General features: G+C 45.3%; 1 protein-coding gene across 6 annotated transcripts in view; it reads left to right on the forward strand.

Moving 5' to 3' along the window:
* The window catches only part of lrrcc1 (leucine rich repeat and coiled-coil centrosomal protein 1), a 371,497-nt gene that overhangs the window by 338,808 nt on the left and 7,491 nt on the right, over nt 1-25,198 (forward strand). For all 6 annotated transcript variants that reach the window (XM_070893371.1, XM_070893397.1, XM_070893406.1 and 3 more), the window contains 2 exons: nt 4,195-4,403; nt 22,391-22,528. In XM_070893371.1, coding sequence (XP_070749472.1) covers nt 4,195-4,403; nt 22,391-22,528 — 347 coding nt within the window. The remainder of the gene's footprint in view (nt 1-4,194; nt 4,404-22,390; nt 22,529-25,198) is intronic.

Genomic DNA, 25,198 nt, shown 5'->3' on the forward strand with positions numbered 1-25,198 from the left:
TAATTTTATCCCACATAATATAGGAACAGGTGTAGGCCATTCACCCCCTCAAGCTATTTCTACCATTCAGTTAGATCATGGCTGATCTGTATCTCAATTCCATTCACTCACCATTGCTCCTATCTTTTGATACCCTTACCTAACAAAAATCTGTCGATCTGAATTTTGAAAATTTCAAATGATCCAGCATCTGCAGTCTTTTGGAGAGAGTTCCAGATTTCCACTACCCTTTGTGTGAAAATTGCTTCCTGATTTCACACCTATACGGCCCAGCTCTAACTTTGATTATGCCCTCTTGTTCGCGATTCCTCCACCAGAGGAGATAGGGTAGATAAAGAAAAACTATCAAATCCCTTTATCATTTTATAGACATTGATTGGAGGTCCCCTCAACCTCTAAACACAAGGGGATACAAGCCAGGTTTATGCAACCTGTCCTCATAATTTAAACCTTTAAGACCTGGTATTCTTGGGAATCTGCGCTGTACCCCCTCCAAGGGTAATATATCTATCCTGAGGAGTGGTGCCCAAAACTGGATACAGTACTTCATATGGGATCTGACCAAGGCTATGTACAACTGAAGCATAAACTCTTCCCCTTTGTATTCCAAATAAAGGCTAACATTCCATTAGCCTTTTTGATTACTTTTTGTGAATTATGTACATGGATACCCAAATATCTCTGCTCCTCCAATGTTTCTAGTTGTTCACCATTAAAAAAATATTCTGAATTGTTTCAAGGCATTTTTGAGTTATGCGGTCTTCATCATTCATGGGAGAAAATTGATATCACTTTTTATTTTGCATGGACATTGTCCGTACATGTTATCCACTTCATAATCTCCATCTCTAATGTCAAGTGCAAAAATTACTTTATAAGAAAACTGCATTAACATAAATATACACAAAATAGTTCAAATAATTGTACTATTATTTCCTCAAATTTAAAAGTAACTTTTGAAATACAATACATTTACGAGTTCATAACTCATTTTTATGAATGGCATATTGAAAAAAAAGTGTGGAAAATCATGAAATATAGTCCATATTGACAATAATCAGGATATTTTGCAATTATTGAGTCATATTTATGGGATTATAATTAAAATTTTGTAATTCCTGATTACTTATCCTCTTTATAGATCATTGATCTGATAATATACCAAATTAAAAGTACTTATAGACAACAGTGATGGCAGCTGACTAAAATTGCTATTGTATGGTGCAAAATACTTAACTCCCAGGTGCTTATTTCATATAATAGATTATTCCAAGGCCACAGGATCCACTAAGAGAGACTCAGCTGTCGCCTGCATTGCCTCTTGAATAGGCCATCCGCACAGACACAAAATATGTTCTGTTTGTGGGCTAGCATGTACTGTTCGGCATATGCAGTGTAGATCTCTGCACAGATTAGAAAAATGTTCATAATTTCCCCCCTTCATGGAATATCTCACCAGAGGCCAGTCATAGAAAATTACAAAACAGAAGCAAGCCATTCGGCCCATCATGTCTATGCAGGCTACTCCTTTTTTCCTCTATAAATGAGATGGAACCTGTTGAATACAGTGATTCCAGAAACAAAATGAATTAAAAAAAAACTATACAGAGCCATTTACCAGTTTCATTGGTGTGCAGTAATCAGTTTCTTAGGGCCCAAGTTTCCGCCCTCTGGAAAAGCGGCGCATCTCCATAAGGTGCACTGACTTTCTGGAAGAAAAAGGGCGCCGAAAACTTACCTTGTGATTCTCCGGTCTCCTCAGGACGTCTTCATGCTCGGCGTGGCGCAGCACAAGGGGTCGGGGGTGGAGCCAGGTCCCGGCGCTGAAAACAGGGCCGAGACCTCTGCACATGCACAGTAGCTCCTCGCCCCCGAGGCTGTGTGGGAGGGGCCCGACCCTAGCCCTGGCCGAATGGGCTCACCGGGCAAAGATCGGGACTCGGACCTCCCTCCCGTTCAGCTCCCTCTTCCGCCCTCCCATCTCCTGTTCAGCCTTTCCCCGCCGGCCCCCCCCCCCCCCCCCCCACCCTTCTCTCTCCCCCCCGCCTCCGGTTATTGGTGGGGCCCGCCCGGCCCGAAGTGTCAGCGGCGCCCCGGCCCGTTCAGCCTCTCCCTCCGTCCCTCCTCTCCTTCCCCCTCTCCTCTCTCCTCCCTCCCTCCCCCCACCCCTCACTGTCAGAAACACAGAGACAGAGACAGACACTGTGGGGGTGGGTGGGCGGGCTCTCGGTGCTGCAGTAGGTGAGTAGAGATAATTTTTTATTTATTAATTGATTTTTTATATTTTATTTTTTAATTTTTTTGATTGATTAATTGGTTGATTTATTGATTTATTTATCATTTATTATTGATGATGGCTCTTTATTTGTAAAGGTGAAGTGTTTAATGTTTGTAAACTTTCCTCCCCGCCCCCTCCTCCCCCCCCCCCCCCATCTCTCGATCTCTACGCCTGATTTCTAAGTGCAGGCAAGGTTTTTCTGAGCGTACAAAAATCGACACTTACTCCATTCTAAGTTAGTTTGGAGTAAGTTTTCGCTGCCTAAACTTGCAAAACAGGCATAAGTGGCCGGACACGACCTCTTTTGAAAAAAAAAATCTGTTCTAAAATGAAACTATTCTAACTGACTAGAACTGGAGCAAACTAAATGCCGAGAATTGCAATTTCTAAGATGCTCCATTCTAAACTGGGGTGGGAGAGGAGGGGGGTGGGGAGTGGGGGGAGGAGCGGGGAGGGAGTAGAAGGGGTGGGAGGGAGTGGAAAGGAGAGGGGAGGGAGTGGAAGGAGGGTGGGAGAGGAGGGAGAGGTGCAGGGAGTGGAAGGGGGGAGAGGGGCGGGGGAGGGTGGGAGGGGGTCAGGGAGTGGCAGGGGATGGGGAGAGGAGGGGGAGAGGATGGGTAAAGAGGGAAGATGGAGAGGATGGTGGGGAGGGAGGGGGAGAGAGGAGTGGGGAGGGAGGGGGGGAGAGAGGAGTGGGGAGGGAGGGGGGGAGAGAGGAGTGGGGAGGGAGGGGGGAGAGAGGAGTGGGGAGGGAGGGGGGGAGGAGGAGTGGGGAGGGAGGGGGGGAGGAGGAGTGGGGAGGGAGGGGGGGAGGAGGAGTGGGGAGGGAGGGGGGAGGAGGAATGGGGAGGGAGAGGAGGAGGAGAGAGGGAGGGCTGAACGGGAGGGGGGTGTGGGTTGGGGGGAGGCTGAACGGGAGGGAGGCGGGGGTAGGCTGAACGGGAGGGAGGCGGGGGGAGGCTGAACGGGAGGGAGGCGGGGTTAGGCTGAACGGGAGAGGGGGAGGCTGAACAGGAGTGGGGTGGGGGGGAGCGGAACGGGAGGGAGGAGTGGAGGAGCTGAACAGGAGGGAGTCCCGATCTTCAATGACCCGGGAGCCCATTCGGCCAGGAATAGGGGCAGCATGCTTCGGGCCCCTCCCACGCGGCGTCGCAGAGATTTGGGCTGCGAGGAACTACTGCACATTCGCGCACACTCTAGCGCGCATATGCAGAGTTCCCGGCACTGTTTGCAGTGCCAGGACCTGGCTCCGCCCCCGATCCCTTGTGCTGCGTCATGCCAAGGCCGAAGACGTCCTGGGGAGCTCGGGGAATCACAAGGTAAGTTTTCGGCGCCCTTTTTATTCCAGAAAGTCGGCGCACCGTTGTGGAGGTGCACCGTTTTTACAGAGGGCGGAAACTTAGGCCCATGGAGTGGGCCGGCTTTCAGCAGAATGTTTTTTAAACCAGTGCAAAAGATCGCGGAAACTCGATTTGCCAAGATATAACTTGCGCTTGAAATTCCTCGATCTTTTGCACTGGTTTGCTAATTTGAGGCAAATTGCGCTGGTAAAACCAGCATAAGCTACCCCAACAATTCTATATTTGCATATTTCTATCTTTCACATTAAGGCATCAAATTTCTAGTTTGTGTTACTATGCAGTAATGCCTATGTTTTTTTTAAACCAAAATAACAACTTGGAATAGAAATGTTTTAGTGTAAGTAATTTAATGATGAAAAGCAATATAACTGATATGACTAAATTATACCTAAGTGTTGTTAAAGTTCTAATGAATCAATTAGTTGAAATTTAATTGCATTTTTATTTTGAATACCTGAGGGCAGTGGAGCCTGTTAAAGCAGATATGGATGTGGCTAACCCTACCTCCTGAATAAGCCTTTCACACTAAAAAAAAACTATTATTTGCCCTTGCAGGGTTTGCAAGAGAGAGATGAACAGATCAGGAAAGTTCGCGAGGAAAACCTGCAGGATAAAAGGACCTTCCACGAACAATTAGAGGATGAAACTGCAGTATCACAAGATCTGAAGGAAAAAGTAGAGAGACTTTCAGAGCGGAAAAAAGAACTAAAGCAACAGCTTGAAGAAAAAGAAGCCAAGCTGGAGGAAACAAAAAGGGCCTTTAGGTAAATAGTAAATGTTGGCACCATTATCACAAAATTATATACTTAACAGAATCATACAGCAATTGTCTATTTTATTTTTCAACATGAATTAGTCTCACTGTGGTTAATAATATTGGGCCAATTACATTAAATTTAGAATTTTCTCAAAGGCAGGACTTTTTAATTATAAAACCTAGTTTAAAGTATCATACTTCCCGACATCTCCTATACTTATCACCTTTGAGGATATAACAAGCATGGTGGATAGAGGTGTACCGATGGATGTGGTGTATTTGGATTTCCAAAAGACATTCGATAAGGTGCCACACAAAAGGTTACTGCAGAAGATAAAGGTACGCGAAGTCAGAGGAAATGTATTAGCATGGATAGAGAATTGGCTATCTAACAGAAAGCAGAGAGTCGGGATAAATGGGTCCTTTTCAGGTTGGAAATCGGTGGTTAGTGGTGTGCCACAGAGATCGGTGCTGGGACCACAACTGTTTACAATATACATAGATGACCTGGAAGAGGGGACAGAATGTAGTGTAACAAAATTTGCAGATGACACAAAGATTAATGGGAAAGCGGGTTGTGTAGAGGACACAGAGAGGCTGCAAAGAGATTTAGATAGGTTAAGCGAATGGGCTAAGGTTTGGCAGATGGAATACAATGTTGGAAAATGTGAGGTCATCCACCTTGGAAAAAAAAACAGTAAAAGGGAATATTATTTGAATGGGGAGAAATTACAACATGCTGCGGTGCAGAGGAACCTGGGGGTCCTTGTGCATGAATCCCAAAAAGTTAGTTTGCAGGTGCAGCAGGTAATCAGGAAGGCAAATGGAATGTTGGCCTTCATTGCGAGAGGGATGGAGTACAAAAGCAGGGAGGTCCTGCTGCAACTGTACAGGGCATTGGTGAGGCCGCACCTGGAGTACTGCGTGCAGTTTTGGTCACCTTACTTAAGGAAGGATATACTAGCTTTGGAGGGGGTACAGAGACGATTCACTAGGCTGATTCCGGAGATGAGGGGATTACCTTATGACAATAGATTGAGTAGACTGGGTCTTTACTCGTTGGAGTTCAGAAGGATGAGGGGTGATCTTATAGAAACATTTAAAATAATGAAAGGGATAGACAAGATAGAGGCAGAGAGGTTGTTTCCACTGGTTGGGGAGACTAGAACTAGGGGGCACAGCCTCAAAATACGGGGGAGCCAATTTAAAACCGAGTTAAGAAGGAATTTCTTCTCCCAGAGGGTTGTGAATCTGTGGAATTCTCTGCCCAAGGAAGCAGTTGAGGCTAGCTCATTGAATGTATTCAAATCATAGATAGATAGATTTTTAGCCAAGAAGGGAATTAAGGGTTATGGGGAGCGGGCGGGTAAGTGGAGCTGAGTCCACGGCCAGATCAGCCATGATCTTGTTGAATTGTGGAGCAGGCTCGAGGGTCTAGATGGCCTACTCCTGTTCCTAATTCTTATGACCCTTATGACTTATAATTTGCTGCAATACATTTTTGTGTCGTAAATATATCGTATCTGCAAGGATGTTAAATCTGGCAAAAATTCCACTCATTTACCAGTCTTTCCCAAGTTCTTCTATCTCCAATCATTCATTTCCCTTTGGTTTCATCTTTGGTTTCATCTGATCCTTTATGGCAATTTTTCTCTACCTTCCTACAAGCACAGTTATCCTACAAAACCACCGATTGGCCTACTGCTCAGACTGGCTCCGAGTTGTTCTCCCCCACCTGTCCATCTCCCATGGTGTCACCTTTCTGGAATGTGTTCAACTTTGTCTCAGTTTCTCATGACATGTGAATTGGCCTTGCTTCCCAGGGTTTGCTATCTTTCTAGGCTGTTGATTCTCCACTGCCCTTGTTATTCAGTACTGAGTGTATGTTTTCATCTATCAGTCTGTGCTCAGGGTCAATCCAACGGATGGTTCATTCACCAGCAAGCTTTGCCTTTTAGCTGTTCTCCATTTTAAAACCCATTTGTAAGTGATTTTTATAAGTGAGCTTTACATACATAAGCGAGTTTTACATAATCGATCAATATTACAATCCATACCATAAGACAGAGCAACTCCCGATTCCTCAGAACCTCTTAATTTCCTTCAACCTGATTCCATGCCATTCCCTTATGCTGCTTACATAAATGTACTTTTTACCCCTTACAGTTCCTTATCTGTACCAAAACTGCATTATTCCTTTTGCAGGCTTCATATGTCATTTGTGGCTCACTCTTGCCTCTGAATCAGAAGGCTGTGGGTTGAAGTCCCACTCCAAAGATTTGAGCATAAAATCTAGGCTGACACTCCAGTGCATTATTGAGGCACCAGGTGAGAGATCCCATGGCACTTTATCCCTCAACCAACACCACTAAAAAAAAAGCACATGATCTCATTGCTGTTTGTGGGACCTTGTGCGCAAATTGGCAACCGCATTTCCTACATTGCAACAGTGATTACATTTCAAAGGCGGCCTTTCTGTGATGTCAGGAGGTCATCTCACGGGGGGAGCCCAGTGCGCAGGTGTGGGCTGTATGTGGAGCATGTGCAGTGTGACTTTGATCAGAGCCGGAAGCGAGCTGTGAATAGACGAAGGCCGGAGTCGAAGTTTGGAGTCGAACATGAATCTGCAGGGCGCAGGGGAGTAACGTACTCGACAGATGGGCTTCATAAACACCTGGTGCAGGTCGCCAACCTGGACTAAGAGACAACAGGTCTCGAATTTGCAACTCCGGGGCGTTTTCGCGGTAACAGGCCCAGGCTGACGGTCGCCACCTTTGGAAAGGAAAGCTGCAGAGGAAAATACTTCACCAAGCCAGAATAAATGTGATCTTTCCTCAATCCGGAACACAAAGAACAGGGCAGACAGCTCCTTCTCACACACAGGATTTGCAGATGGGAAACTCAAACGAAACATCACGTCAAGATCTGACTGAGTCACTCGATTCCTCAGGACCTGAATATCATCGGCCTTTGAATGTGGAAGGAGAAATGTTTGTCTGTTCTGTCAGTGGGAACAGATTTCAAACATCAGTGTGACTGGTAAAGCACCGAAACACACACACCCGAGTGAGAGTGTTCCAGTGCACTGCCTGTGGAAAGAGCTTTAACCAGTTACACAGCCTGAAAAAACATTGCACCGTTCACAGCGCGGAGAAACCGTACAGATGTTCTGTTTGTGGACGAGGCTTCAACTGATCGTTCAACCTGGAGAGACACAAGGATACCCGCACCATGGAGAAACCGTGGGAATATGGGGACTGTGGGAAGTGAGTCAATTATCCATCACGGCTGGAAATTCATCGACGCAGTCACACTGGGGAAAGATCGTTCGCCTGCTACGTGTGTGGGAAGGGATTCCCTCATTCATCCCACCTGCTGACACACCAGCGAGTTCGCACTGAGGAGAGACCGTTCATCTGCTGAGTGTGGGAAGGAATTCACTCAGTCATCCAACCTGCTGACACACCAGCGAGTCCACAGTGGGGAGAGGCCGTTCACCTGCTCCAAGTGTGGGGAGGGATTCACTTGTTCATCCAACCTGCTGAGCCATCAGTGAGCTCACAAGTGACTGCAGGGTTTGGATTCTGCTGTTGTTGCTGCTTTTATTCACATTCTACTGAATCGTGTTCATTCTGTTAGTTGGCGATTGTTACTGCTGATAACCCTTCAACTAGGCTGGAGTTTAATATTTTGATATTGCAAGTAACAGTGTTGATATTTGATGTCTCCAAGATAAGAGGAGACTAATTGATGTCCTGTTTCTGACTGCTCCATTTTTGATCGGTGGGGAGGAGCAGTGAGCGATCAGGGCCCAGGAGAGGCCAGGGCCCAGGGGCAGCAGGGGCCAACCCACACTGTGATCTATGGATAGTAGGAGCATGCGTGTGCACTAGGTCTGTGCAGCAGAGCTGGTCTCCAGTCGTCTTGGTTAACCCTTGCCACTGGATCAAGACCTAGCTCTGTCAAGCCCGTGTGGTGGCTGGTGTGCAACGGCCACCCCACGTTAAAAGAATCCATGCAGAGGCATCTTCCACCCTTCGGGATGTAGTTCGGGACCTAGAATGTCAGGTCCCTCATTGAAACATCTGTGAACTCATCCCTTTTTGAAGCAAGTCATCCTCGATACGAGGGACTGCCTAATACTGTACTACACTTCAAAGCAAAACTTAATTGGATGTAAAGTGCTTTGGGACGTCCTGAGGTCTTGAACGGCGCTATATAAATGCAAGTCCTTTTTTTTAGATGTTTTAATGAATCTTGTGTTTTGCAAAAAGATTATTGGCTTAGCATTTTCACTTTAAACTTTTTTGTGGACAAAGTGCCATGAATGCAAAACAAACATTTTGTATTTAAGCTTATCTACTACAATATTTGAGATTCCACCTCAATGCAGTCTTATTTGCAATAAATCAAATAGAAATTACATAATAGTTCATGTAAAGTAACTGACACAGTAAGCTTGCCAAAATCACTGTTTGCCAGAAACTTATGGGGCTGGATTTTCGGCTCATTTGCGCCTCGGTTAGCGTTCCAGCGGGGCGTTAAATGCTATTTTTGGGTGTAATGCCAAGAGTCCAGGATACCGCCCGGGCAAAAGATTCAGCTTTTGGTTTGCACCGACGCAAAAACTTACCGTCCCGCGTTCCCTTTTTAGCGTGATGATGACGCCAATAATCGTGCAACGTTGCGCTAACGCCCCCAATGGAACATTCGGCCATAATGCCTCATTTAACACCCGCCCCATGAAACGTCTGAAAAAAACAGGCGGTCCCAGGCTGCCAGGCGGTATTGGCAGCATTTTTAAATGGAGGGATGAGGATCCTGCATCGCAGGTCTTACTGACTATAGTGGTTGCGCACATAATACTGTGTGAAGCTCCAACTTGCAAACTTTACTCTTATCTGCCATTACCTTGCCCTTACAACTTCAGTGAGAGAATTTAATGGGGGCATTACTAGTTTGCCAGCGTATCATGCTCCATGCTATTGCCAGGCGGTGTCAAGCTAGAGGAAGGATTCTTGGCCATGTCGGCCCACGGATGATGAGAGGCCGAAGATGTCCGGGGAGGAGAGCTTACCCCCCACAGGTTTACAGGCACCAACGCTCAGACCTCCAGTTCTCTGAGGAGCAGTGTGCGAAAAGGCTGCGCTTCCAAAAGGAAATGCTGACAAAGATATGCCATCTCCTACATACACCGCTCTGGAGGTAGCCTTCAATACTCCCCTCAACAGGTATCCAAATCATTATGTTGTGCTGCATGTTGCACAGTTTGGCCATCATGAGGGGCCAGGCATTGCCAGTGGGGATTGCATGCCCACCTCAGGAGGAGGAGGACGATGAAGAGGAGCCTGGCGATAGCCACTCCATCCACGTGGGAGGCAGTGTGGAGATGCTGCCGGACCAACACTCGCACGTCGCCAGCTCAGAATGAATCGGCTCTCCTAAATGGAGGAAACTGAGGGATGGAGCTAATACTGGACACGCTATGTGCTCCCATAAAGGCACATCTCCAGTGAATGATGCACAAGACACCAATGGCAAATGATAAGTCGTAAATTTTATTGCAACAAAGTCACAAAAGCACCCCCCACACCAAAATAAAACCATACAATATACAACATTACATCGCAGGGCACTAAACAATGAAACAACTTTACCGCCGCAAGTTTTGGCTGGGGCATACAAAGTCCGTTGTGTAACGTCTGACTTAACGCCAACACTCCTCCAACTTACATTTTCGCCGAAACGTGCAGTCGTAAACGCAAACTATTTTCAGGCGCTAACTTCAACATCCCGCCGTGATTAACGCCCCAAAATCCAAAAAGCCCCAAATCCAGTCCATGGATTTTCTCATTTCATTTTAAATAGAGTTTAGACAGTAACTTTAGATCGAGAGATTAAAGAAGCTTCATTTCCTTAACGTTAATATACAAAAACATGTTTGCTCTTGGAACAGATTTGTCTGCAGATTTAAATTGCTTATAATCACATCAATGTAACTAGTAGGGGTTCCTGTATCCTGAACAAGCTGATTGTCAATATTTTGATGTATGTAGTTATTTGTCTGGAAAGGTGTGAATAGACTGAGTCACAAGATCGATACAGATAGGTAAGGCCATTTTGCCTATCCTCATGAATCTATCCAGAAAGAATAAACGATCCTCCCATCACAGCATTCAAATGTGTTGTTCAGAAATACTAGGGTTTTGTCCCCATCCCCTACCCAGTATTCGATTCCAAAGATCATTATTCTTTGTCTGAACAATTTTCTAATATCGGTCTTAAATTTGACTTTTGCCAGTTTAGCTTTAAGTAGTGTTCTGATTTACCTATTTTTCTGATTTACCTTTTTTTTAATATAAAGATTACTGCCTTATATACCTCAAGGAAGACTCCCCTAGTTGCTGCTTTTCATGGATGGAAAGCCAAAGTGTATGTAGCGTTTTCCCCAATGTTGCCTTAAATTTTTGGGGGGGCTGCGCGGCTACTTCAAAATACCACGCATGTGCGGTTTTTCCCATTTAAAAGCCGGCAAGCCGGCTGCATTGGAGCTCCAGAGCGCCACACAGCTTAGAGAGGACATTGGTTTTCCCGTAATTCAATCATCCGAGACTACAAGGCTAAAATCGCCCCTCTCCTTAAGGCCTGTTACCACCGCAAATCGGCAGCCACTCTGCAGAGTGGAATGGCCGCCGACTGTTCGTGGAAAGTAGGACCTCAAAAGTAGTAACATCAGGATTGCTACCTGTGTCACGTGCTAGTCAGAGTAGGAATCGCAGGATAGCGCAGATGATTACGTGGCTTGAGGAGTGGTGCAGAAGGGAGGGATTCAAATTCCTGGGACATTGGAACTGGTTCTGGGGGAGGTGGGACCAGTACAAACCGGACAGTCTGCACTGGGCAGGACCGGAACCAATGTCCTAGGGGGACTGTTTGCTAGTGCTGTTGGGGAGGAGTTAAACTAATATGGCAGGGGGATGGGAACCAATGCAGGAAGACAGGGAAGTAGAATGGGGGCAGAAGCAAAAGATAGAAAGAAGAAAAGTAAAAGTGGAGGGCCGAGAAACCTAAAGCAAAAAGGGCCACATTACAGCAAAATTCTAAAGGGACAAAGTGTGTTAGAAAGACAAGCCTGAAGGCTCTTGCCTCAATGCGAGGAGTATTCGGAATAAAGTGGACAAATTAACTGCGCAGATAGTAGTTAACGATTATGATGTAATTGGCATCACGGAGACATGGCTCCAGGGTGACCAAGGCTGGGAACTCAACATCCAGTGGTATTCAACATTAAGGAAGGATAGACAGAAAGGAAAAGGAGGCTGGCTGGCATTGCTGGTTAAAGAGGAAATTAATGCAATAGTAAGGAAGGACATTAGCTTGGATGATGTGGAATCGGTCTGCGTGGAGCTGCAGAATACAAAAGGGCAGAAAACGCTAGTGGGAGTTGTGTACAGCCCACCAAACAGTAGTAGTGAGGTTGGGGACAGCATCAAACAAGAATTAAGGGTTACGGGGAGCGGGCAGGTAAGTGGAGCTGAGTCCACGGCCAGATCAGCCATGATCTTATTGAATGGCGGAGCAGGCTCGAGGGGCTAGATGGCCTACTCCTGTTCCTAATTCTTATGTTCTTATGTATGTAAGAAATAAGGGATGCGTGCAATAAAGGTACAGCAGTTATCATGGGCGACTTTAATCTACATATTGATTGGGCTAACCAAACTGGTAGCAGTACAGTGGAGGAGGATTTTCTGGAGTGTATTAGGGATGGTTTTCCAGACCAATATGTCGAGGAACCAACTAGAGAGCTGGCCATTTTAGACTGGGTGATGTGTAATGAGAAAGTACTAATTAGTAATCTTGTGCGAGGCCCCTTGGGGAAGAGTGACCATATTATGGAAGAATTCTTTATTAAGATGGAGAGTGACGCAATTAATTCAGAAACTAGGGTCCTAAATTTAAGGAAAGGTAACTTCGATGGTATGAGGTGTGAATTGGCTAGAATTGACTGGCAAATGATACTTAAAGGGTTGACGGTGGATAGGCAATGCCAAACATTTAAAGATCACATGGATGAACTTCAACAATTGTACATCCCTGTCTGGAGTAAAAATAAAACGGGAAAGGTGGCTCAACAGTGGTTAACAAGGGAAATTAAGGATAGTGTTAAATCCAAGGAAGAGGCATATAAATTGGCCAGTAAAAGCAGCAAACCTGAGGACTGGGAGAAATTTAGAATTCAGCAGAGGAGGACAAAAGGTTTAATTAAGAGGGGGAAAATAGAGTACGAAGGAAGCTTGCCAGGAACATAAAAACTGACTGCAAAAGCTTCTATAGATATGTGAAGAGAAAAAGATTAGTGAAGACAAACGTAGGTCCCTTGCAGTCAGATTCATTTATAATGGGGAACAAATAAATGGCAGACCAATTGAACAAATACTTTGGTTCTGTCTTCACGAAGGAAGACACAAATAATCTTCCGGAAGTACTAGGGACCGAGGGTCTAGTGAGAAGGAGGAACTGAAGGATATCCTTATTAGGTGGGAAATTGTGTTAGGGAAATTGGTGGGATTGAAAGCCGATAAATCCCCGGGGCCTGATAGTCTGCATCCCAGAGTACTTAAGGAAGTGGCCCTAGAAATAGTGGATGCATTGGTGATCATTTTCCAACAGTCTATCGATTCTGGATCAGTTCCTATGGACTGGAGGGTAGCTCATGTAACACCACTTTTTAAAAAGGGAGGGAGAGAGGAAATGGGCAATTATAGACCGGTTAGCCTGACATAAGTTGTGTGGAAAATGTTGGAATCAATTATTAAGGATGAAATAGCAGTGCATTTGGAAAGCAGTGACAGGTTCGGTCCAAGTCTGCATGAAAGGGAAATCATGCTTGACAAATCTTCTGGAATTTTTTGAGGCTGTAACTAGTAGAGTGGATTACGGAGAACCAGTGGATGTGGTGTATTTGGACTTTCAAAAGGCTTTTGAAAAGGTCCCACACAAGAGATTGGTGTGCAAAATCAAAGCACATGGTATTGCGACGTGGATAGAGAACTGGTTGGCAGACAGGAAGCAGAGAGTCGGGATAAACTGATCCTTTTCAGAATGACAGACAGTGACTAGTGGAGTGCCTCAGGGCTCAGTGCTGGGACCCCAGCTCTTTAAAATATACATTAATGATTTAGATGAAGGAATTGAGTGTAATATCTCCAAGTTTGCAGATGACATTAAACTGGGTGGTGGTGTGAGCTGTGAGGAGGATGCTAAGACGCCTCGGGGTGACTTGGACAGGTTAGGTGAGGGGGGAAAAATGCATGGCAGATGCAGTATAATGTGGATAAATGTGAGGTTATCCACTTTGGGGGCAAAAACACGAAGGCAGAATATTATCTGAATGGCGGCAGATTAGGAAAATGGGAGATGCAACGAGACCTGGGTGTCATGGTTCATCAGTCATTGAAAGTTGGCATGCAGGTACAGCAGACGGTGAAGAAGGCAAATGGTACGTTGGCCTTCATAGCTAGTGGATTTGAGTATAGGAGCAGGAAGGTCTTACTGCAGTTGTACAGGGCCTTGGTGAGGCCTCACCTGGAATATTGTGTTCAGTTTTGGTCTCCTAATCTGAGAAAGGACGTTCTTGCTATTGAGGGAGTGCAGCGAAGGTTCACCAGACTGATTCCCGGGATGGCAGGACTGACATACGAGGAGAGAATGGATCAACTGGGCCTTTATTCACTTGAGTTTAGAAGGATGAGAGGGGATCTCATAGAAACATAAGATTCTGACGGGACTGGACAAGTTCGATGCAGGAAGAATGTTTCCGATGTTGGGGAAATCCAGAACCAGGGGATACAGTCTTAGGATAAGGGGTAGGCCATTTAGGACTGAGATGAGGAGAAACTTCTTCACTCAGAGAGTTGTTAACCTGTGGAATTCCCTGCCGCAGAGAGTTGTTGATGCCAGTTCATTGGATATATTCAAGAGGGAGTTGGATATGGCCCTTACGGCTAAAGGGATCAAGGTTATGGAGAGAAAGCAGGAAAGCGGTACTGAGGGAATGATCAACCATGATCTTATTGAATGGTGGTGCAGGCTCGAAGGGCCGAATGGCCTACTCCTATACTTATTTTCTATGTTTCTATGAATGGCCGCTGATAGCCCAATTGTCCTTCCGAGGTTACCCGGCAGTGCCGCAATCCCGCCCCTACTGCTCCGCTGCTGCCCTCCGTCTTAAGTGCGTCATCACCGTGCGCACCGCCAATCTACCCCCGCCCCCGATGGTGACATTCCCCTCTGAAAATCTTCGGCCCGCCCGGCAGTGCCAAAATCTGCGTTTTCACAGTGGTCCAGTGAGGCTGTGGCCTTCTGCAATGGTGGTGCGGCTTTCCTTAAATGCGAGGATGCACTACCGCTGCCGCCATGTTTATTTTTGTCAGCCGACAGTTATGCGGCGGGCAGCCTGGCATCCCCTCTTGGGTGCCAGGCCGCTGGCCCGACCGAAACCCTCCCTAGTGGCCCAGTGGACCGAAGTTTTATAATCGCGAGGGCTCACCCCTTTAAGTGAAGGGGAGAGCCGTGGTGACGCAGCACCGTGATGACGTCATCGCGGCGGTCACTCCGCACCATCCCAACTTCCGCCCCTCAGGTGTTGCCACTGTCCTCATTAAGAGTGACTTCCAGATCTTTGTTGTTTTTTTGAAAAAACAACAGAGCGGAATTTCGCTCAAAAGGCGACCTCAACCACAGCTGCAGTTAAAAACCAGTGAAACAGGATGCGTGCGCCCCATTTTAGGTCGGGGGCAATTTCTACCCCTAGGAATCACCTTTGCTGCATCATCTTCGGAGCTTGAATATCACCTTTGTGTCTTGGTCAGCAAATCTGGACAAACAGCTTTGTGGGTTTCCCATGACATTATCCAACTTGTACACCACCAATTGCAGAATGTGTTTTCTTCATATATTGTAACATTGCCAGTTAGATGCCAATTGTTGAATATGGCTGAAAATCTCAACTTCAAAAAAATTAAAAAGTTATTGGGGCGTTTTCTTCAATTCAGTTGTTTTTCTGAGTTCTGGTGGCCCATGTGTCAATCGCAGATAGTGCCATCTCTGACCACTTCCTCGTATCGCTCTCCACCCACATCACCCTTTCACCGCCCCCTCCCCAAAATCCTACTTCATTCTGTGTCCACCCCGGGGGGAAAAAAAACTCCCAACTCTCTTACAACTGCACATACGAAATCCCAACTGTCCAGCTTTTGGCCCTCCATTCACCACGACATTTCTGAGCTAACGATCTGTTCAACCACACCCTCACCACCACCTTTGATGACTTAGTTCCTATTAAAACCATTGCTCCCTCTCACCCTGGCCGTTCCCCCGGTACAGCCCTCACCTTTGCTTCCTAAGTCCAAGGAATACAGACTTGAACGAATGTGGTGGACAACTGTTTTAGCCATTCACCACCAGATCTGGCTGGACTACATAAAGACCATTGGGTCCTGCTCTCATCTGTCAAACCAGCTCACTATTCCACGGCATTCTGGAATGCAAAGATAACCCGGGGCTTCTTTTCCCTACTGCAAACTTTCTTTTTAAAAATCTCTCCCTTGTCTCCTACACTGTCACCTCCAACAAGAAGTGCTCATTGACTTCTTTGTCTCTGAGATTGAGACCATCCATTCAGCTGCCTCTTCCACTTCCCTTCCTTCCCCTAGCCCATTGGGCTAAACTTCCCTCGCCGTAGCCTTGAACTCACGTCATTCTCCAGTTTCTCTCTGATCTCCACTCATGACTTTTCCACGCTCATCTTGTCCAGGAGACCCATTTCCTGCTCCCTCGACCCTATTCCCACTAAACTGCTGACCACTCAATTTCCTTTTCTGGCTCCCATGTTAGCTGACAGGTTCTCTCTCCTCGGGTACTGTCTCCCTCTCCTTCAAATCTGTCGTCATCAACCCTCTCCTCAAAAAAAAACAACCCTTGACCCCTCTGTCCTTGCAAATTACCACCCCATCTCCAACCTCCCTTTCCTCTCAAGTCCTTGAACGTGTTGTCGCCTCCCAAATCTGTGTCCATCTTTCCTGAAACTGCATATTTGAATCCCTCCAATCAGGTTTCCTCCTCTGCCACAGTACCGAAACAGTTCTCATCAAAGTCACAAATGACATCCTTTGTGACTGTGACAAAGGTAAACTATCCCTCCTCGCCCGTGTCGACCTGTCTGCAGCTTTTGACCACTCCATCCTCTTCCACCGTCATCCAGCTGGGTGGGACTGTATCGCCTGGTTTCATTTGTACCTGTCCAACTGTAGCCAGAGAATCACTTGCCATGGCTTCACTTCCTGCTCCCTCATCGTTAGCTCTGGCGCTCCCAGTGATCTATCCTTGGCCCCCTTCTATTTCTCATCTACATGCTGCCCCTCGCCGACATCATCCGTATACACAGCATCAGTGTACACATTTACGCTGACGATACCCAGCTCTACCTCGCCACCACATCTCTCGACCCCTCCACGACCTCTAAATTGTCAGACTGCTTGGCTGGATGAGCAGAAATTTTCTCCAGTTAAATATTGGGAAGACCAAAGCCATTGTCTTTGATCCCCGCCACACTCCATTCACTAGCACTGACTCCAATCCTCTCCCTTGAGTCTGAGGCTGAACCAGACTGTTTGCAACCTTGATGTCATATTTGACCCTGAAATGAGCTTCCGCCACATATCCACGCCATAACTAAGATCGCCTATTTCCACCTCCGTAACATCGCCCAACTCCGCCCCTGCCTCAGCTCATCTGCTTCTAACACTCTCATCGATGCTTTTATTACTTCCAGACTTGACTATTCCAAGGCACTCCTGGCTGGCCTCCTACATTCTAGCCTATGTAAACTTGAGGTCATTCATAGAAACATAGAAAATAGGTGCAGGAGCAGGCCATTCAGCCCTTCTAGCCTGCACCGCAATTCAATGAGTTCATGGCTGAACATGAAACTTCAGTACCCCCTTCCTGCTTTCACGCCATACCCCTTGATCCCCCGAGTAGTAAGGACTTCATCTAACTCCCTTTTGAATATATTTAGTGAATTGGCCTCAACTACTTCCTGTGGTAGAGAATTCCACAGGTTCACCACTCTCTGGGTGAAGAAGTTTCTCCTTATCTCGGTCCTAAATGGCTTACCCCTTATCCTTAGACTGTGACCCCTGGTTCTGGACTTCCCCAACATTGGGAACATTCTTCCTGCATCCAACCTGTCCAAACCCGTCAGAATTTTAAACGTTTCTATGAGGTCCCCTCTCACTCTTCTGAACTCCAGTGAATACAAGCCCAGTTGATCCAGTCTTTCTTGATAGGTCAGTCCCACCATCCCGGGAATCAGTCTGGTGAATCTTCGCTGCACTCCCTCAATAGCAAGAATGTCCTTCCTCAAGTTAGGAGATCAAAACTGTACACAATACTCCAGGTGTGGCCTCACCAAGGCCCTGTACAACTGTAGCAACACCTCCCTGCCCCTGTATTCAAATCCCCTCGCTATGAAGGCCAACATGCCATTTGCTTTCTTAACCGCCTGCTGTACCTGCATGCCAACCTTCAATGACTGATGTACCATGACACCCAGGTCTCGTTGCACCTTCCCTTTTCCTAATCTGTCACCATTCAGATAATAGTCTGTCTCTCTGTTTTTACCACCAAAGTGGATAACCTCACATTTATCCACATTATACTTCATCTGCCACGCATTTGCCCACTCACCTAACCTATCCAAGTCACTCTGTAGCCTCATAGCATCCTCCTCGCAGCTCACACTGCCACCCAACTTAGTGTCATCCGCAAATTTGGAGATACTACATTTAATCCCCTCGTCTAAATCATTAATGTACAATGTAAACAGCTGGGGCCCCAGCACAGAACCCTGCGGTACCCCACTAGTCACTGCCTGCCATTCCGAAAAGTACCCATTTACTCCTACTCTTTGCTTCCTGTCTGACAACCAGTTCTCAATCCACGTCAGCACACTACCCCCAATCCCATGTGCTTTAACTTTGCACATTAATCTCCTGTGTGGGACCTTGTCGAAAGCTTTCTGAAAGTCCAAATATACCACATCAACTGGTACTCCTTTGTCCACTTTATTGGAAACATCCTCAAAAAATTCCAGAAGATTTGTCAAGCATGATCTCCCTTTCACAAATCCATGCTGACTTGGACCTATCATGTCACCATTTTCCAAATGCGCTGCTATGACATCCTTAATAATTGATTCCATCATTTTACCCACTACTGAGGTCAGGCTGACCGGTCTATAATTCCCTGCTTTCTCTCTCCCTCCTTTTTTAAAAAGTGGGGTTACATTGGCTACCCTCCACTCGATAGGAACTGATCCAGAGTCAATGGAATGTTGGAAAATGACTGTCAATGCATCCGCTATTTCCAAGGCCACCTCCTTAAGTACTCTGGGATGCAGTCCATCAGGCCTTGGGGATTTATCGGCCTTCAATCCCATCAATTTCCCCACCACAATTTCCCGACTAATAAAGATTTCCCTCAGTTCCTCCTCCTTACTAGACCCTCTGACCACTTTTATATCCGGAAGGTTGTTTGTGTCCTCCTTAGTGAATACTGAACCAAAGTACTTGTTCAATTGGTCTGCCATTTCTTTGTTCCCCGTTATGACTTCCCCTGATTCTGACTGCAGGGGACCTACGTTTGACTTTACTAACCTTTTTCTCTTTACATACCTATCGAAACTTTTGCAATCCGCCTTAATGTTCCCTGCAAGCTTCTTCTCGTACTCTATTTTCCCTGCCCTAATCAAACCCTTTGTCCTTCTCTGCTGAGTTCTAAATTTCTCCCAGTCCCCAGGTTCGCTGCTATTTCTGGCCAATGTGTATGCCATTTCCTTGGCTTTAATACTATCCCTGATTTCCCTAGATAGCCACGGTTGAGCCACCTTCCCTTTTTTATTTTTACGCCAGACAGGAATGTACAATTGTTGTAATTCATCCATGCGGTCTCTAAATGTCTGCCATTGCCCATCCACAGTCAACCCCTTAAGTATCATTTGCCAATCTATCTTAGCCAATTCATGCCTCATACCTTCAAAGTTACCCTTCTTTAAGTTCTGGACCATGGTCTCTGAATTAACTGTTTCATTCTCCATCCTAATGCAGAATTCCACCATATTATGGTCACTCTTCCCCAAGGGGCCTCGCACAATGAGATTGCTAATTAATCCTCTCTCATTACACAACACCCAGTCTAAGATGGCCTCCCCCCTAGTTGGTTCCTCGACATATTGGTCTAGAAAACCATCCCTTATGCACTCCAGGAAATCCTCCTCCACCATATTGCTTCCAGTTTGGCTAGCCCAATCTATGTGCATATTAAAGTCACCCATTATAACTGCTGCACCTTTATTGCATGCACTCCTAATTTCCTGTTTGATGCCCTCCCCAACATCACTACTACTGTTTGGAGGTCTGTACACAACTCCCACTAACGATTTTTGCCCTTTAGTGTTCTGCAGCTCTACCCATATAGATTCCACATCATCCAAGCTAATGTCTTTCCTAACTATTGCATTAATCTTCTCTTTAACCAGCAATGCTACCCCACCTCCTTTTCCTTTTATTCTATCCTTCCTGAATGTTGAATACCCCTGGATGTTGAGTTCCCAGCCCTGATCATCCTGGAGCCACGTCTCTGTAATCCCAATCACATCATATTTGTTAACATCTATTTGCACAGTTAATTCATCCACCTTATTGCGGATACTCCTTGCATTAAGACACAAAGCCTTCAGACTTGCTTTTTTAACACCCTTTGTCCTTCTAGAATTTTGCTGTACAGTGGCCCTTTTTGTTCTTTGCCTTGGGTTTCTCTGCCCTCCACTTTTCCTCATCTCCTTTCTGTCTTTTGCTTTTGCCTCATTTTTGTCTCCGTCTGTCTCCCTGCATAGGTTCCCATCCCCCTGCAATATTAGTTTAACTCCTCCCCAACAGCACTAGCAAACACTCCCCCTAGGACATTGGTTCCGGTCCTGCCCAGGTGCAGACCGTCCGGTTTGTACTGGTCCCACCTCCCCCAGAACCGGTTCCAATGCCCCAAGAATTTGAATCCCTCCCTGCTGCACCACTGCTCAAGCCATGTATTCATCTGCGCTATCCTGCGATTCCTACTCTGACTAGAACGTGGCACTGGTAGCAATCCCGAGATTACTACTTTTGAGGTCCTACTTTTTAATTTAGCTCCTAGCTCCTTAAATTCTTTTCGTAGGACCTCATCCCTTTTTTTACCTATGTCGTTGGTACCAATGTGCACCACGACAACTGGCTGTTCTCCCTCCCATTTCAGAATGTCCTGCACCCGCTCCGAGACATCCTTGACCCTTGCACCAGGGAGGCAACATACCATCCTGGAGTCTCGGTTGCGTCCGCAGAAACGCCTATCTATTCCCCTCACCATCGAATCCCCTATCACTATCGCGCTCCCACTCTTTTTCCTGCCCTCCTTTGCAGCAGAGCGACCTACGGTGCCATGAACTTGGCTGCTGCTGCCCTCCCCTGATGAGTCATCCTCCCCAACAGTACTCAAAGCAGTGTATCTGTTTTGCAGGGGGATGACCGCAGGGGACCCCTGCACTACCTTCCTTGCACTGCTCTTCCTGCTGGTCTTCCATTCCCTATCTGGCTGTGGACCCTTCTCCTGCGGTAAGACCAACTCACTACACGTGATACTCACGTCATTCTCAGCATCGTGGATGCTCCAGAGTGAATCCACCCTCAGCTCCAATTCCGCAACGCGGACCGTCAAGAGCTCGAGGCGGATACACTTCCCACACACGTAGCGCCCAGGGACACCGGAAGTGTCCCCGAGTTCCCACATGGTACAGGAGGAGCATATCACATGTCATAACTTGCACAAAGTCTCGCTCACCCATCACCCCTGTGCTCGCTGACCTGCACATCTCCCGGTTAAGCAACACTTCAATTTTAAAATTCTCATCTTTCAAATCCCTCCAGGTCTTACCCCTCCCTATCTCTGTAATCTCCTCCAGCCCCGCACCCCCCCCCCCCCACGAGATATCTGCACTCCTTGAATTCTGCCCTCTTGAGCATTCCTGATTTTAATCGCTCAACCATTGGTGGCCATGTCTTCAGCTGTCTTGGCGCTTAGCTCTCGAATTCCCTCTTTAAACCTCTCTTTCCTCCTTTTAAGACACTCCTTAAAACTTACTAAAAGCTTTTGGTCATCTGCCCTAATTTCTCCTTATGTGGCATGGTGTCGAATTTTTTGTCTTATAACACTCCTGTGAAGTGCCTTGGAAAGTTGTACTACATTGAAGGTGCTAAAAAATACAAATTGTTATGGTTTGGTATGTGATCAGACAAAGTACTCCGTTTCATTCTCTGTGGATTGAGTTGCACTCCATTACACTATGACAAAACAGTATGATAATACTATATGTGATGCAAAAGAATGAAAACCTGTAGAATGTCCTATTCACATAAAATTGTATTCACTGAAGATGTTCTTTCATAGGGCAGAAGAACTATTGTGGATTTTTTAAATTGTATTTTAGTTTATATAATGTACTTATAATATTTGCTGATTTTATTTTTGCTTCATATTTCTGTTTTATGGAAATAAATCTTAGCTACTAGTCTGCAAATCCTGGTCTGTGTTTAATAACAGTGATTCCCAAATGACTAAGATAGAGTAGTGGGAGACAGCATTTAATTCAGTAAGCACGTTGCTGCAAGTAGGATAATTGTTAATTCTCAAGTTGAATACCTCTGCTGAAGGCAGCTTATGAGAGGCATGACCTCTGGATCAGAGGTGACATAGTCTGTTTATCAGAACTGCTGTGAAACCATAAAGAGAAATAGTTTGATAAAAACCAAGAATTACAAGGTTATTTTATACAAGTCTGAAAAAAATCTATTTGATAAATATTAGAACTGTTTTTGTTTCCTTCAAATTGTTTTGTTCTTATAGTACTGTCAATAAGAAGTGGCAGGATAAAGCAGAGATACTGACAATGCTGGAAGCACAGGTCAAACAGATGAAGGAAACCTTTGATGCCAAAGAAAGGAAACTTGTTGAAGAGAGAGACAAAGCTTTGCAAGCTCAGAAGTAAGTTTTGGCAACAATAAAATGTTTCATAAGTCTAGTTATTATATTTGCTATTCCAATAACGCTATGTATTGTACAAAAAGAGTTGTAAGCAGTTGATCACCAGTGTTTTATCTGTTATTTCCTTGTACTTGTATTCTGTAGTCCTGTTTATATGCCCGAACATTTTCTTTGCTGTTGCAATTGTTGCCCTATTCTATGACATGGCTATCAAAGTTTGGTCTACAATTGCTCTTGGGTCTTTTTCCTTGACTCGCCTAAATTAACAGTTTATTTTGTTTTGCAATTATTTTTGCTATTTGTAATATGTTATATTTCTGTTAAGTAACAGAATCTTCTGCTCAATTGTTGAGTTTCTGAATCTCTATCCCTTTGCTCGCACATTTTAACCCAGCGGGGAACCTCATGGATCAGTCCTGATATCTTTGCTGCTGTTCCTAACATGTGTAAATGATCTTGATTGAGCACAAAACAAAAACTAGAACAATTGTGTAATCACTTTATTTTGTGTGTTCGTTCTCTCTCACACACACACACACATACTTTCTGTTTTAAATATGAACTTTACCTGAAATTTGTTCTCCAGCTTTTCTTCAGCTAAACTGCTAGAAGCTAAAATAATATATCAGTACAACTGACTGAATGTTGCTGATGAATTTTAGGAAATTGGGTATGCTGCACAGTCCAAATCCAACTCACAGCATCAGCTCTGGGCAGAAATATCAAATCCAAACCAGGTCTCTTGGAGAAGCTGAGAGTTTCAAGTAAAAAAAACTTTAATAAATGCATTAAAAGACACAACAGACAATCCAATGAATAATTGTAACTTTTCAAAATATTGCTTAAACCCTTATTTTGAACCCTTATTGGAAAAGTCAGTAATTGTGAAAAAATGCAAGATCAAAATAATTTGAATGAATTTTTTTCATAAAGCACTGACTGTGATTTTGGGGAAATGTAATCCAGTGCCACCAAGTGGCCAGGTTGTGCATTACAGTGACAAGTTCAGTAGTCTCCATTTAAATTTGGACATAAGAATTTATAGTGGAAAAAGTTGACTCAAATATATGACGAAGAGATTGGCAGCAGGAAGCGAAATTTTGTAGACAGAAAAAGTCTGCACAGACACAAGATTTTTAATAAGATATAGACAATGACCGGTTAGCCTAACATCAGTAGTAGAGAAAATGCGAGAATCTATTATAAAAGATGTGATAACGGCATGCTTAGATAATATCAACGGGACTAAACAAAGTCAACGTGGATTTATAAAAGGAAAATCATGTTTGACAAACCTACTGGAGTTTTTTGAGGATGTAACTGATAGAGTAGATAAGGGAGAACCAGTGGATGTAGTGTATTTGGATTTTCAGAAGGCCTTTGATAAAGTCCCACATAAGAGGTTGGTGTGCAAAGTTAAAGCACGTAGGATTGGGAGTAATGTATTGGCATGGATTGAAAATTGGTTAGCTGATAGGAAACAGAGAGTAGGAATAAACGGGTCTTTTTTGGGGTGGCGGGCAGTGACTAGTGGGGTACCACAGGGATCAGTGCTTGGGCCCCAGCTATTCACAATATATATAAATGATTTGGATGAGGGAACCAAATGTAATATTTCCAAGTTTGTTGACGGCACAAAACTAAGTGGAGTTGTGAGGAGGATGCAAAGACGCTGCAAGGTGATTTAGATAGGTTGAGTGAGTGGGCAAACACATGGCAGATGCAGTATAACGTGGATAAATATGAAGTTATAGAAACATAGAAAATAGGTGCAGGAGTAGGCCATTCGGCCCTTCGAGCCTGCACCGCCATTCAATAAGATCATGGCTGATCACTCCCTCAGTACCACTTTCCTGCTTTTTCTCCATACCACTTGATCCCCTTAGACGTAAGGGCCACATCTAATTCCCTCTTGAATATACCAATGAACTGGCATCAACAACTCTCTGCGGCAGGGAATTCCATAGTTTAACAACTCTCTGAGTGAAGAAGTTTCTCCTCATCTCAGTTCTAAATGGCCTACCCTTATCCTAAGACTATGTCCCCTGGTTCTGGACTTCCCCAACATCGGGAACATTCTTCCCGCATCTAACCTGTCCATTCCCATCAGAATCTTATACGTTTCTATGAGATCCCCTCTCATCCTTCTAAACTCAAGTGAATAAAGGCCCAGTTGATCCAGTCTCTCCTCATATGACAGTCCCGATTCCCTGGAATCAGTCTGGTGAATCTCCTCTGCACTCCCTCAATAGCAAGAACGTCCTTCCTCAGATTAGGAGACCAAAACTGTACACAATATTCCAGGTGAGGCATCACTAAGGCCCTGTACAACTGCAGTAAGACCTCCCTGCTCCTATACTCAAATCCCCTAGCTATGAAGACCAACATACCATTTGCCGCCTTCACCGCCTGCTGTATCTGCATGCCAACTTTCAGTGACTGATGAACCATGACACCCAGGTCTCATTGCACCTCCCCTTTTCCTAATCTGCCGCCATCCAGATAATATTCTGCCTTTGTGTTTTTGCCCCAAAAATGGATAACCTCACATTTATTCACATTATACTGCATCTGCCATTCATTTTTCCCACTCACCTAACCTGTCCAAATCACCGTGCAGCCTCTTAGCATCCGCCTCACAGCTCACACCGCCACCCAGTTTAGTGTCAT

The sequence above is a fragment of the Pristiophorus japonicus genome, chromosome 1, assembly GCF_044704955.1.
Source record: "Pristiophorus japonicus isolate sPriJap1 chromosome 1, sPriJap1.hap1, whole genome shotgun sequence".
NCBI lineage: Eukaryota > Metazoa > Chordata > Chondrichthyes > Pristiophoridae > Pristiophorus > Pristiophorus japonicus.